The sequence below is a fragment of the Cricetulus griseus genome, chromosome 2 (assembly GCF_003668045.3).
Source record: "Cricetulus griseus strain 17A/GY chromosome 2, alternate assembly CriGri-PICRH-1.0, whole genome shotgun sequence".
NCBI classification, from domain to species: Eukaryota; Metazoa; Chordata; class Mammalia; order Rodentia; family Cricetidae; genus Cricetulus; species Cricetulus griseus.
In genome coordinates, this window is record NC_048595.1 from 41286196 (window position 1) to 41300710 (window position 14515).

Sequence of the window (14515 nt, forward strand, 5' to 3'; positions counted from 1 at the left end):
GATGTGATAACCTGATAACAAGTAATTAATTAATGGGAATATATCTAAAACCAAGCTGAGAAAGTATATCTGAAGAGTATCATATTCTCCAAACCCACTTAATATTATTTGATGCTACCTATTTGTTCTATCTAAATAAAAATAATATCCAGCCCAAGATTAAGTAAAAATAAAGGTAAAGAAAATGAAAATGGCCAGTCAGTAGTGGCATACACATTTAATTCCAGCACTTGGGAAGCAGAGGCAGGTGGGTCTCCCTGAGTTCGAGGCCAGTCTAGTCTACAAAGCTAGTTCCAGGACAGTTGGGGCTACAAAAAGAAACCCTGTTTAGAGAGAGAGAGAACTTGATTGATTAATGGATTATAAACGTAGATATACAATAGATAATGCTGCTTATATAGCCTAAGAAAATCAGTATCACTGTTCCCTAGTACATTCAATCAATTACTATGATCACATAAGACAGAAAGGTCCTTAGATATCAGATTATGTTTAATGGAAAATTAGGTAGCTTTCCCTGATATCTTTATTAAAAAAATATGAATTCTTCTAATTAAGTTGTACAGTCTGGCCTCAAACTTGAAATCCTCCTGCCTCAGCCACCAGAGCAGCTGATATGTCTGACTAAGAACTACTATTTTGTTAGAAAAAAGCATCCAATTAAAAAGTGATTGTTTTAGATACAACTGACTTCCCACAAGTAATTTTGTGAGTTTGTTTTTCTTTTATTGAGACAGGGTCCAGGGTGGCCCTGAATATGTTATGTAGCTAAGGATGGCACTGAACTTCTGATGTTGCCTTTAGCTTCTGAGTACTAAGATTATAGGCATATGGCACAATGGCTAGTCTATATACTTCTAGGGATCCAACCTAGTAAGGCTTATACATGTTAAAGAAGCAATGTTACCAACTGTGCTACACATCCAGCCCTTATTATTTCCTTTTTAAAAAGAGGTTTAATAAAATGACTCAACAAAGTAGAAAGATATACAATATTGTTTCAGAGAAAGCAAAACTAATTTCTAGTCTCAGGCCTACATACAGATTCTGGTCAAGATAATTATCCCCATAAACCTCCAATTAACCAGTAAAGATAAAAGATTACATTAACTACACAAGTAGTTTATAAATTGACTTTTGTTTTGTTTTGTTTTTTCCAGACAGGGTTTCTCTGTATTGCTTTGGAGGTTGTCTTGGAACTTGGTCTGTAGACCAGGCTGGCCTCAAACTCACAGAGATCCGCCTGCCTCTGCCACCCGAGTGCTGGGATTAAAGGCGTGCACCACCACCGCCCGTCGATTAAGTAACGTTACTGAATACATCCTTAATAACAAAAAAAAAAGGATCCATGCCAATGGCCAGTACTTAAATAACACCAGACAACAGAAACCATTTGACCAGAAAGGGCTAGAAGCAAAAATGTACTTATCAGTCTGGAAGTGTTGACCCACAATCAAAACTCACTATACTGGGCCCACTGACTCCCTGTCATTTTAACTATTATAATCTGTTAACCAAATAATGGGGTATTCTCTGTCAACAGTCCATATACTAAACTGAAGTGACACAGAGAATATCAGCATGAACTATGCATAAGAACAACAGCAAATTCATGAAGCATAAGAGGCCATGAATGTGAAAGGGAACAAGAAGGGCATAAGGCATGGGCTGAGGGAGAAATGGGAAGAGGAAAATGATGCAATTATATTGTAATCTCAAAAACCAGAAGGAATATTTTAAAAACAGATAATAGGAAAGTTTTTTTAAGTTGAATAAAATAATTCTATTTTCCTAACAACAATAATTTTGGCAATGATAATAATCACAAAAAAAGGTAAAAGAACAATTAAAATAACCACCACTATGAATATCTATTTTTATATCTATTGTTAAAAGACATTCAATTTCTTGGTTTATTTATTAGGTTGCTTCAAACAGGTTCTCACTTTGTGGCCTTGTTGGTGTGGAGCTCCCTATGCAGACTAGGCTGGCCAGAAACTCAGAAGTCCCCTGCCTCTGCCTTCTTGAGGACTGGAATTAAAGACTGAATGCATGTCCAGCTTGCTTTTGTTTTCTGATTTTTGAAGAAAGGTGTTACTATGTAGCCAGGTTAGCTAGTTTACAACTGCTAGTCTTAAAATTGAGAGCCTTCTCCTGCTAATTACGGACATGCACACACCCATGCACCACTTCAGTGTCTCTGCTATCCAAGACAACACTGGAAACATATTATCATTACATTTTGTTTGGTTTTGTCTGTTAAGACAGGATGTTGCTATGTAACCTAAACTTGAAATCATCCTGCCTCACATCTGCCAATGGTGTTACACTTTTATTGATAGTGAAACTCATAATTATGGAAGTTATGTAAGTTGCTGAAGCTCATACTATCAGAAATAGTTTAACTAAACTCTGAGCCCAAATAACACAACCACATATATTAGCTCATGCCACCTCAATGATAATTAATCCATGATATAGAGAAAATACTGTGGCCCAATCATGTTAATCAATATGCTGTCAAAAGAACAAAGTATAAGTAATATTTGAATAACAAAAAAAGCTCCTCAAATTCAAAGCCTAAATAATTAGAGAAATATAGAAAGTGATAAAATTAACTTTGGCAGGCCTAATTAATTAATGGCAGATTTAAAAATTTCTATAGTAAGAGCTGGGTATAGTGGTGCAAACCTTTTATACCAACACTTAGGAGGCAAAAGCAGACAAATCTCTGTGAGTTCAAGGCGAGCTTGGCCTACTGTGAGGTTCCAGGAGAGCTATGCAGAGAAAACCCTGTCTCAAAGAGAGAGAGAGAGAGAGAGAGAGAGAGAGAGAGAGAGAGAGAGAGAGAGAGGAGGAGGAGGAGGAGAGAGAAAACCAATACTTAAATTGGGGGGGTGGGGGGAAATGTAGATTCAAAACTTGCTCAGAAAAAAGATCATGGAGTGGCTTTAGATGAGAGGGAAGAAAGTACATGGTCAAACAATGGGCCCATGGAGACAGTGTCTTCTGGAATAAGAAAAACAATTCTTAATTTTCCAATGTGGCTCCAGATAAGACAGGTAAATAAAATATTTCTCTGGAATGGTAGTGGTAAAATAAGAACCTGGATGCTCATTCTCTGTGGCTCATTAACCTAATCCCCAGCTTCGAGGTAGCAAAGTTCCATGACTGAAGGGAAGGGAAATGAGGCTAAAGGCCAAGAAATTAAACCTTAAAATTAATTGACAACATTTGATTAAACAAAACAACAAAATAAAAAAAAAAACTTCAATTATCACCAGCAATGGTGAAAAAAACGGGAGCATAAATTAACATAAGAATAAAATAAGCAACCACAACTATAGATTCCATGAATAATAAAAGGCAATATTATGAACTCTTTATTCCCAAATTCAATAACCTATATGAACCAGACCTTTCTTTCCTTTTCTTTTTTTCTTTTCTTTCTTGCTTGCTTAGTTTCATGGTAGTCCAATCTGCTCTCAAACTCAGAATATAGTCCACAATGACATTCAACTTCTGATCCTTCTGCCTCCATCTCCCCAGGTTTTGGGCTTACAGGCATGCACCACATCTGGTGGATATGGTACTGTGGAATCAAACACTGGGCTTCATCTATATTAGGCAAACACTCTACCAAATGATCTAAATGCCTAACCTTTATGTATGTTTTTCTTTTGATAGGATTTCACTCTGTAGTCCAGGCTGGCATTGATGTAATACAAATCTTCCTGCCTCAGCCTCCCAAAATGCTTCAGTTACTAGCATGAGAAGTACATCGAACTAGACCAATTTCTTTATAGATAATTTTGCCAAAATGCACACAAGGACAAACAAAACAATCTGGATAGGTGCATAGCAATTAGAGAAACTAAATCAATACCTAATGACATTTCAAGAAACATCCAGCAATGTATCAAAATAACTACAAATTAAGATCAAGTGAAATATATCCCAAGTATTCAAGACTGGTTCAACACATTAAAAAAAAAATTCAAACTAATCTATCACATTAGCAAGCAAAAGAAAAGTCCTGTTACTATTATCAATAGACTCAGAAAAAACATTTGACAAAACTCAATACTCATTCATGAAAATGAAAGTAAAGCCACACACAGTGGCACACAACTACTTTCAAGTTCAAGAAGAATCAGATAAACTCAGAGTTTAAAAGAAGCTTGGGCAACACAGAAAAACTGTTATCCCCAAAAGACAAAAATTACCTAGGCATGGTGAAACAAGATAACAATCCTGGCACTCTGGAAGTAAAAGCAGAAGGCTCGGGCTGGAGAGATGGCTCAGAGGTTAAGAGCACTGACTGCTCTTCCAGAGGTCCTGAGTTCAATTCCCAGCAACCACATGCTATCTCACAACCATCAGTTATGAGATCTGGTGCCCTCTTCTGGTATGCAGATATACATGGAAGCAGAATGTTGTATACGTAATAAATAAATAAAATGGTAAAAATAAAAAAAAAAAATAAAAAGAAGCAGAAGGCTCACCAAGACCAGCCTGGTGTATATATCAAGTTTTAAGCCAACCAAGGCTCACATACAAAATCTTTATAAATTTTAAACAAAAATTAAAAAACAAAAGTAAAACCACAATGATAAAAACATAACAAAATCTTCCAAAAACTAGGGTTTAGGGAACTGATTTAACTTGAAAAGAAATCTACCAAAATCTACAGGCCTCTTTTCCCTTTGGCAATGCCAAGCTAGGCAGCGGCACTGTATGTGGTGCCTCTGCATAGTCATGAAGTATCTTTCTCTGCTTCTCCTTGGAGCCAATTTGTATTTTTCTTTCCAGTCCTTGCCTGACTTCATGCTTGCCTCCTCCATGAATTCAGTTTTTTTTGTGTCCACTTGTGATACATGCCACTTTAAAAATTTTGCCAAAGACCACGACTAGAGAGATGGTTCACTTGTTAAAAATCACTTGCTGCTCTCACAGAGGACCAAAGTTTGGTTCCAAGCACATGTTGGGAAACTTGTACTCACCTGGTAGACACTCACATAGACACACACATATAAACATTAGAAAGGTATTGGCCAGACTTTAACACACACCACACTACAGACCTAAAGATGACAGCTGAGCGTATGGAAAGATGCTCTCCAATGTAAGTAATAGGGAAATGCTGATTGAAACAAGGAAATATCACAGCACATCTAATAGAATGGGCAAAGTACTTAACACAGATGTAGCACAAATTCTGGTAAGAATTCGGAAAAAGAGGAGCTTTCCCTCATTTCTGGTAGGTATACAAAATGGTACAGCCACTTTGGAGTTCAGGCCAAAAGAGGACATCAGATGCCCTGGAACAGGAATTGCAGATGATTGTGAGCTGCTATGGGGTACTGGAAAATGAACCTGTGTGCTCTGCAAGAGCAGCCAGAGCTCTTAGCTGCTGTGCCATCTCTCCAGTAAAGTGTCAACTTGCTACAACTTAGAATCACCTCTGATAGAGAGCATGAATGAAGGACTGCCTAGATCAAGTTGGGAAGTACACATGTCTGTGGAGGGCTGTCTGTCTTATTTGTTAACTCATACAGAAGGACCCACCCCATTATGGGCAGCAGCATTACCTAGGTGTTGGGAAGGAAGAGACTATCTAACAGGAGATAGTTACCAGAAAGCAAGCAGTAAGCATGGATGTATTCATTTTTCACTGCTCTTGACTGTAGATGTGGCGTGACCAACTATTTCAAACTCCTGGTATTGTGACTTCCCTGAAATTATGGACCAAAGCTGAAACTGTTTAAGCCAAATAAGACCTTTCCACCCTATGCTACTTTTTTGTCAGAATATTTTATCATAGTACAGAAATGAAACAGAGACAAACTGTCAAAGGTTTGGTCATCAAGATGATGCAATGAAGAACTATTAGGTTTTTATGGGAAATTATTAGGTTATTGAGGACAGGTCCTACAAGTGGATTGTGAAACCCTATTTTCAGTGTGTCTGTGTTTCTATGCCACCTGCTCCACCACATACATGAAACATGGTATGCTAAGGTGGGGGGGGGCAACTAATCTTAAACTTAAACAAAAAGGGTAGATACTATTTGATACTCTACACAGAGACAAAAATTATGGAGATACCAAAAAGATCTTGGTGGTGGATGCCTTTCATCTCAGCACAATGGGAGGCAGAGGCAGGCAGATCTCTGTGAGTTCAAGGCCAGCCTGGTCTACAGAGTGAGTTCCAGGACAGCCAAACCTTGTCTCAAAAAATCAGTGATTACCAAGAGTTGGCAGGATGGAGGATAACTACACAAAGCAAAAGCTTACAAGTTCAGAAAAAACTATATCATATAACCAATGTGCACATAATTAGGTATTTATCCAAGCATGAACTAATAATATAAACTATAGATTTGGTATGATTATGACATGTCACTGTAAATTTATAAATTTTATCAATGAATTAAGTTGATAATGAAGGAGTGACTGCCCAGATAGGGGTTATATGAGAAGTTTCTACATATTCCTCAAATTTTGCTGTGATCTTAAAATTAACAAAAAATACAGACTGTTCTGACTGGAAATATATCTCAATAATGTACTGCATACAACACAACAAAGACAAATATAAAGGCATAATACCAAAAATATAGCACTTAGTTAGGAATTTTTGCCTGGGGGAAAAATATTTAAAATGACTTCCCTGGTACTGATTGTAAAAAGAGAAAGAGGTACTGCTAAACCTGTATCATTCATGAGACTATTTGAAAATTCAGGACTGGCTATCAGGTATTTATATCACATGGCTTGGTATTTTGTCATTTTCTTCTTTGCCATCATATTATAGTTAGTGTATCCGTCTTGCAGTGAACTTGCAACAATGGCCACACCCCCTTGGGTGTGGTCTCAATCAGAAGGAAGCATAAAAAGGGAAGCTTGAGGTATGGCTTTCCTTGGTGCTTTCTTTTTGGTAGATCAGCCGATCTGGTAAGAAGGGAAGGGAAACACTCTTGGGGTTCTTTGTATTTTTCTGTGTAATTGTTCCCCAATAAACAAATTATTATTTATCTTGGATCTAGTGAAATAATTAAACCTTGCCTTCATTATAGTTTATGTGAAAACAGAGTATGTGGTTTTCCAGCCTGGCATGGTGGCACACACCTTTAATCACAGCACAGGGAAGGCAGAAGCAAGCAGGTCTCTGAATTTGAGGCCAGCTTGCTCTACAATTTCCAAAACAGTCACAACTGTTACACAGAGAAAACCTGTCTCAAAAAAACAGAGCAAAAGAATTTGTGAGTTTCCAAATGCTTCTGGTATTTTCTCCTATCTCCTAACTTTAAGAAGACAGAACTGGATTTTCTCTAATGCCCACAAACGCATTCTATTCCCAAAATTGGGAAGAACAAATGGAACATTAAGAATTATTTTACACCCTATTTCAGAGTGCATAAACTGGCTTTAGAAGTTGACACTGAGTCACCAATTCTTGGTAAATATAAACATAATAACCTCCTTCTTTCAAAGTGCATTCTTATGCTTAGTTAATATGACTTTAGAAGAAATGAAGAAATTGTTCTTACTTCTTTTGGGGGGGGGCAGGGAGGGAGGACAGGCTTCCTCTGTGTAACCCTAGTTGTCCTGGAACTCACTCTGTAGACCAGGCTGGCCTGCCTCTGCCTACTGAGTGCTGGGATTAAAGGCTTGCGCCACCACCACTGGGCTCATCTGCAAATATTACAAGACTACAACATTTTGAAATATTATAAAAGTACTCAACAGTTCCAATTACCTCACACTCCTCTGATACTCAATATGCTCCTATAATAAATTTTCCCAAAAGGTTCACTATTTGATTATAGCATTAATTTTAACAGGAAAAAAATTTTAACATAGAAAAATCCCTCATGATGTCATGAACTCAGCAAGCTCTCCTGTTTAAATCCAAATTTGCTTGAAAATACCTGTAAGAGTTCTTTTTTAGACAGGTTATCACTCATTGCTTAGGGTATCCTGAAACATACTATGTAACCAGGTTGGCTTTGAACTCATAATAATCATATTACTTTGGCCTCCCAAGAGTTGGGACTACAGGAATCAGCCACTGTGCTCTGTCTGGGCTTTACAGTATTCTTGAACACTAACCTCTTGTAGGACTGGGATAACTGGTGGCTTTCTTTGCTGCAGAAAGTACAGCACCATAAGGATATACGCATATGAAGATAAACTTCCCCGAGATGCATCTCCAATGTCACAGCGCTAGAAAATAGAATGATTTTATAAATAAACATTAATATTCTCATTCCACAAACCACTGACTACACTGATATGCCATTCTATTTTATTTTATTTATTTTTTGAAGCAAGGTATCTCTGTAATGTCCTGGCTGTCCTGGAACTCCTTCTGTAGACCAGACTGGCCTCAAACTCACAAAGACCTACCTGCCTCTGCCTCCCAAGTACTGCGACTCAAGTTATTCATTACCATGCCTAGCAACTTTAAAGAATCAGTTTAAAACACCCACTATGAAAAGCAGGCACTACCAAAACAAGAACAGCAAATCAAATTTAATGACCTAGTACTTCTGTTTCAAAAATTATCTTTAAAAATGTATAAAATAACTAAGAAATTTAATTTTGAAATTGGAATAGTTACAATAGCAAAACAATAAGAAAAAAATTAGTTTATCATTAAAGTTTAGTATAAAAGTACTAGAGCTAGCCATACAAAGTAGTAGTAGTAGTATATATCCACTTAAAACAAAGTAATTAAATTATTTTTTTTTTTAAAAAATGAGGGTTAAGAAAATGGCTTAATGAAATAGAGCAATAGCTGTAAAAAACAAGAGGGCCTGGTTTCACACCTGAACACAGCACTGAGGAGCAGAGATAGAAAAATTCTGAGCGCTTGTAGATCAGCTGTCTTTTCCTTTTTAAAGATTTATTTATTATGTATACAGTGTTCTGCTTGCGTGTATCATATGCCAAAAGAGGGCACGAGATCTCATTACGGATGGTCATGAGCCAACATGTGGTTGCTGGGAATTGAACTCAGGATCTCTAGAATGGCAGCTAGTGTTCTTAACCCTTGAACCATCTCTCCAGCTCCAACTATCTTTTTTTTTAAAAGCTCAGGGACCAGCCAGACATACTAGTACACACCTTTAATCCTAGCACTTAGGGGACAGAGGCAGAGGGATCTCTGAGTTCGAGGCCAGCTTAGTCTACATAGCAAGTTCCAGGCCAGCAGAGACTACATGATGAGACCTTGTAACAAAAATAAATTTAAAAACAAGTAAATAAGTTAAATTAATATATAATAAAAGTTCAGGTACAACTCAAGAGATTAAAACAGCAAGATCAACTGAGTTGAAGAAACAGAGCAAGACCCTATCTAGAAAGAGAATGAAAAATAAATAGGAAGAAAAAAAATCTATGTAAATAAAATTAAGACAATATTTTGACAAATCTAACATCGGTATGTTTCACTTTGGCTATCACAAGTATTATAACCAAAGAGATGATTTAACTTCTCCATAAGTACCTTGGCAAACACTTTCATTGTATATCCCAGGTACTGTACTCTAGGATCAATAGCTGCATAGGTAGCTAGCATTCTTGTGTTGTGTTGAGCCTGAAATAAAAAGTACGTATTTGAAGCCATTTAATATGTACTAGTAAACTTACAAATCATGTAAAAAGATACAATATACTGTAAATACTATAGAGATTTCAAGATGCTTAACATATCAATTTCACTCTGAAATCAGTATCAAAACTAAAATACTTTTTCCTTATAATGCTCACAGTTGAGAATTTACACACACCAATAATCTGTCAACTTTTTAAAAATCTTATTCATTTATTATGTATACATACAGCAGAAGAGGACACCAGATCTTATAACAGAAGGTTGTGAACCACCATGTGATTGCTGGGAATTGAATTCAGGACCTCTGGAAGAGCAGTCAGTGTTCTTAATCACTGAACCATCTCTCCAGCATTTCAACTTTTTTTTTTTAAGTTAATAAGGAAAAGTGGGAATGCAGTGCCCCCACTATCACAAATTATACTATCAAGTTTCCCACATTTGCAGGGGTCATTCAGCATATCCAGGATAAAACCTATGTGACAATGATACCTTCACTGCCAGGGAAGTCTGTCAACTTTTCAAATTAAAAGTATAAAACAATAGCAAACACACTAAGAAGGAGATCACAGATATTCCCATTCACAACAGCCTCAAAGTAAATAATGTATATAGGAATAAACTTAAACGAGGAGAAAGATTTCTACAATGTAAACTTTAAATCAATGAAGAGATAAAACACTAGACCTATCATGCTCATGGACTGGTAGAATCAATATTGTGAAAGTAACTTTCCGCCAAAAATCTTAACAGTTTCAATACAACCCAATAAAAATCTCCACCTCATTCTTCACAGAAATAGAAAAAAAACTATTCTAAAATTCATATGGGAACACTAAGGAACATGGATAGCGAAAAAAGATCCTGAACAAAAGGAGTCATACTGGAGGGATTACAATTTCAGACCTTAAGATTACATTATTAGGCCCGGCGTTGGTGGCACACGCCTTTAATCCCAGCACTCAGGAGGCAGAGGCAGGTGGATCTCTGTGAGTTCGAGACCAGCCTGTCTATAAGAGCTAGTTTCAGGACAGCCTCCAAAGCCACAGAGAAACCCTGTCTCCAAAAAAAAAAAAAAAAAAAAAAGATTACATTATTATAATGTATATATGGCTTATTACAGAGCCATAATAATAAAAATAATATGGTACTGGCACATAAGAAGACATGTAGACCAATGGGAAAAATTAAAGACCCAAACATGAGTATGCCTAACTACAGCTATCTAATACTTGACAAAGATGCCAAAAAATATATATTGAAGAAAACATAGCATCTTCACAACCATGGTCCTGGGAAACTGGATGTCCAAGTGGAAAAGAATGAAGTTATACCAGTATCTATCACCTTGCACAAAAAATAACTCCAAACAGATAAAAGACCTAAATCTGAATCCTGAAACATTGCAACTACTAAAGGAAAACAGTACCTTATAGTGTTTAGGTGTAGGAGAGGACTTACTGAATTAGGACTACACCTGCCTAGGTATTGAGTCAAAGATTGAAGACCTCATAAAACTAAAAAGCTTCTATACAGCTAAAAAACAATCAAGTGGCCCAGAAGAGGTGGCACACGTCTTTGATCCCAGCACTTGGGAGGCAGAGTAAGAGGGATCGCAGGGAGTTTGAGGACAGCCTGGTGTACAAAGCCAGTTCCAGGTTAGCCAGAACTGTTAACCAAGAAAAACCTGTCTTGGAAAAAAAAAAAAAATGAGACAAGGAGACAGACAGAGAGAGAGAGAGAGAGAGAGAGAGAGAGAGAGAGAGAGAGAGAGAGAGAGAGATGATCAAGTGAAGAGAAAGCCCAAAGAATGGTACAGAATCTTTGCCATTTGTAAATATGACAAAGGATTGATATTCAAATATATAAAGAATTCAAAATACAGTTAAACAAACAAACAAACAAACAAAAACACCAAATAATCCAATCAAAAATGGGATTGGGAGGGCTGGAGAGATGGCTCAGAGGTTAAGAGCACTGGCTGCTCTTCCAGAGGTCCTGAGTTCAATTCCTAGCAACCACATGGTGGCTCACAACCACCCGTAATGAGATCCGGTACCCTCTTCTGGCGTGCAGGCATACATACAAGCAGAATGTCGTATACATAATAAATAAAATCTTTAAAAAAAAAAAAGGGCTTGGGATCTGAACAGGGAATTCTTTTGGTTTGTTTTGTTTTTCAAGACAGGGTTTCTCCATGTAGCCCTTACTGTCCTAAGAACTCACTCTGTAGACCACGATGGCCTCAAACTCAGAGATCCACCTGCCTCCAGGATTAAAGGTGTTCACCACCAAGCCCTGCTCAGGGAATTCTTAAAAAAAAAAAAAAAGAGGAGGAGGAAGGAGGAAGGAGTGAGGAAGGAGGAGGAAGAAGACTGCAGCATATCTCCAAAAAATGTTCACCATCCCTAACAATTAGGAAAACACAACTCTGAGATTTTGTCTCACCCCAAAACAAAACAACCAACAATCAATCCTGGAGAGGATATGGTGAACCGTCGTCCTCTACTGTTGGGATTGCAAACTGCTGCAGCTAGTCTGGAAATCAGAGAGATTGAAACAAGGGACCTTCTTATAGAAAAGGGAATTCTATAAAAATATATCTTGCAGACATGAAAGAATTGTGTAGGTCTGAACATTGTTGTCCTTAAGGCATTGCGTCATGTCTATTATTTTGTAACTTTGTAACCACAAGTTGACATAATTACTGCAAGAGCAGGATGTGTTTGGATTGTTACTTACTTAAGCCTACAAAAATTCTGAACTCTATGTCTAGAAGAAGGTTATGTAGGGGGTGGGAAGGTGTACTTGGGGAAACATAAAGGGGAACACTGGGTGTTTTCATAATGATCATAATATATTCCTTAAATTGTGATGTGTTTCTTAAAGTAAAAAATAGAAGCCAATAATGTAACCCTGGTAAGAAAAAAAAAAAAAACTGTTTAAGTATAAATAAAGACGGCCTGAACTTTATGGGGCCACTTGAGTGCAATCCACTTGGTGGTCTTAAGTTTTCCTTGCACCAACACCCCTTCCCCACCTCAGGACCTGAACCCAAGCTGAGGATGGACATTTTCTAGCAAGACATTTGCTAGAAATTTCAGAGAAGTGAAACCCATGAAGTCTCAACAACATGGCTGTCTAAATAAGATCTGAACAAGGACTACACCAAAAGATACCTTTAAATGAAAGGGGAAATCTCCTGGGACCTCGACCCTAGAAGAAAGACTGAGGGCAACTAAGGAATGCTAAGAGCAGGAGAAATAGTCTTCCCCCCAAAAAACTTGGCAAACTACTACCAAGTGATCAACTCTAAAATCATATACATACAAGTAAGTAACTTCATATGAACAGAGCAGGCTGTATTTATGTATTTAGGAACATACATACATATACAACATATATGTACAACCATATACATACACAATAATTAAAGAATAGATGCCATCAATTTGTAGAAAGAACGCAGGGGTGCATGGAAAGGGTGGGAGGAAAGGGAAAAGAAAAAGGGATGTAGTTATATTTTAATATCAAAAATATATTTAAAATGTAAAAATAAAAAGTACAACAATAGCTGAGCCTACAAAGGAAATCTTACCAATGTGTTATATAGACTGATATCACCTTCTAATCCACTTCGTCTATGTTCAAATTTTACGATAGGCACTTTGGCAGTAGTTATAGGCAGAATATTTCTTAAACCTGAGGTTGAGGGAACAAAAACTTAAAGTTAAATACTTCTTATAATGCTAAAAAGTATTTTTTGTCATAAAGATATGAAATTTTACCTGGATGCCTCTTAAGAATTTTTGCCAGATTTTCAATTATTTCCTTACAGTTTAATTTCTGGAAAAATAAACAAGAAAAATAAATAGGGTTCAATTTGACCTACTATAAATTCTACTTTAAACAAAACATTTAATACCCATACTGTTAACTAAGTAACAGTTCAAAGACCCACATCATCAACGTAACTCTGGAACCTGGTAGAAATGCAGAATCTTAGGCCTTTCTAATATGTTTTATAGAAGATGTCAAGGTTATTCATACACAGACTGAAGTCTCAAAAGCATGAAGAGAGTAAAATTATTTTCAATTTGTGAATCTGTTTTTTACAGGAAATTATCTATGATATCTATTCTTTTGGTTTTGAATAGCTGAATTTATTAAGAATCTAGTAAGTAAGAGTAAAAGAAAAAATAGACCAGTATGCAGCAAAAAAAAAAAAAAAAAAAACCCAAAAAAAAACAAAAGTAAGAGTGATCAGACATACAATGCAGCAGAAACTACCAGAAAAGCCTGGGTTACACAACAGCAAGACCCTTTGAACAAGAGGTCCCCAGGCAGAACATTCAGTCAGTTTACTTACTGTTTACTCCTTTAGTCCTGGTACTATATATTCAATAAACTCACTCATTAAAAAAAATACAGCTATTATAGACCATTCTCTATATAAAACATAAATAGTATAGCTGCAAGATCTATAAGTTGCAATTTCTGCTGAAACTTACAGAATGAAATTAAAGATAGGTTTAGTGAGGGCCAAATACTGTAATGATAAAGAACACAGGCACCCAATTTACATAAAACCAGACTCAAATTTTGAAGTATTAACTGTCTGCATGATTGATCCTTAATATCTCCAAAGATCACACTACTACTCTATAAAGACAAAATAACCATTAAGTTCCTGCCCTAACCCTGAATTACATACAAACTATTAAAACGCATTCAGCAGCTAGGAGGTGGTGGTGCACGCCTTTTATCCCAGCACTCAGGAGGCAGAGGCAGGCAGATCTCTGTGAGTTCAAAGCCAGCCTGATCTTCAAAGAGAGTTCCAAGACATCCAGGACTGCTACACAAAGAAACATAGTCTCAAAAATCAAAAACAAAACCC

General features: G+C 36.8%; 1 protein-coding gene across 7 annotated transcripts in view; it reads right to left on the minus strand.

The window, feature by feature from the left end:
- Tut4 (terminal uridylyl transferase 4) overlaps positions 1–14515 on the minus strand; it is a 117781-nt gene that overhangs the window by 25263 nt on the left and 78003 nt on the right. For all 7 annotated transcript variants that reach the window (XM_027402424.2, XM_027402421.2, XM_027402422.2 and 4 more), the window contains 4 exons: positions 13407–13464; positions 13217–13320; positions 9514–9603; positions 8115–8228 (listed from right to left, as the gene is read on the minus strand). In XM_027402424.2, coding sequence (XP_027258225.1) covers positions 8115–8228; positions 9514–9603; positions 13217–13320; positions 13407–13464 — 366 coding nt within the window. The remainder of the gene's footprint in view (positions 1–8114; positions 8229–9513; positions 9604–13216; positions 13321–13406; positions 13465–14515) is intronic.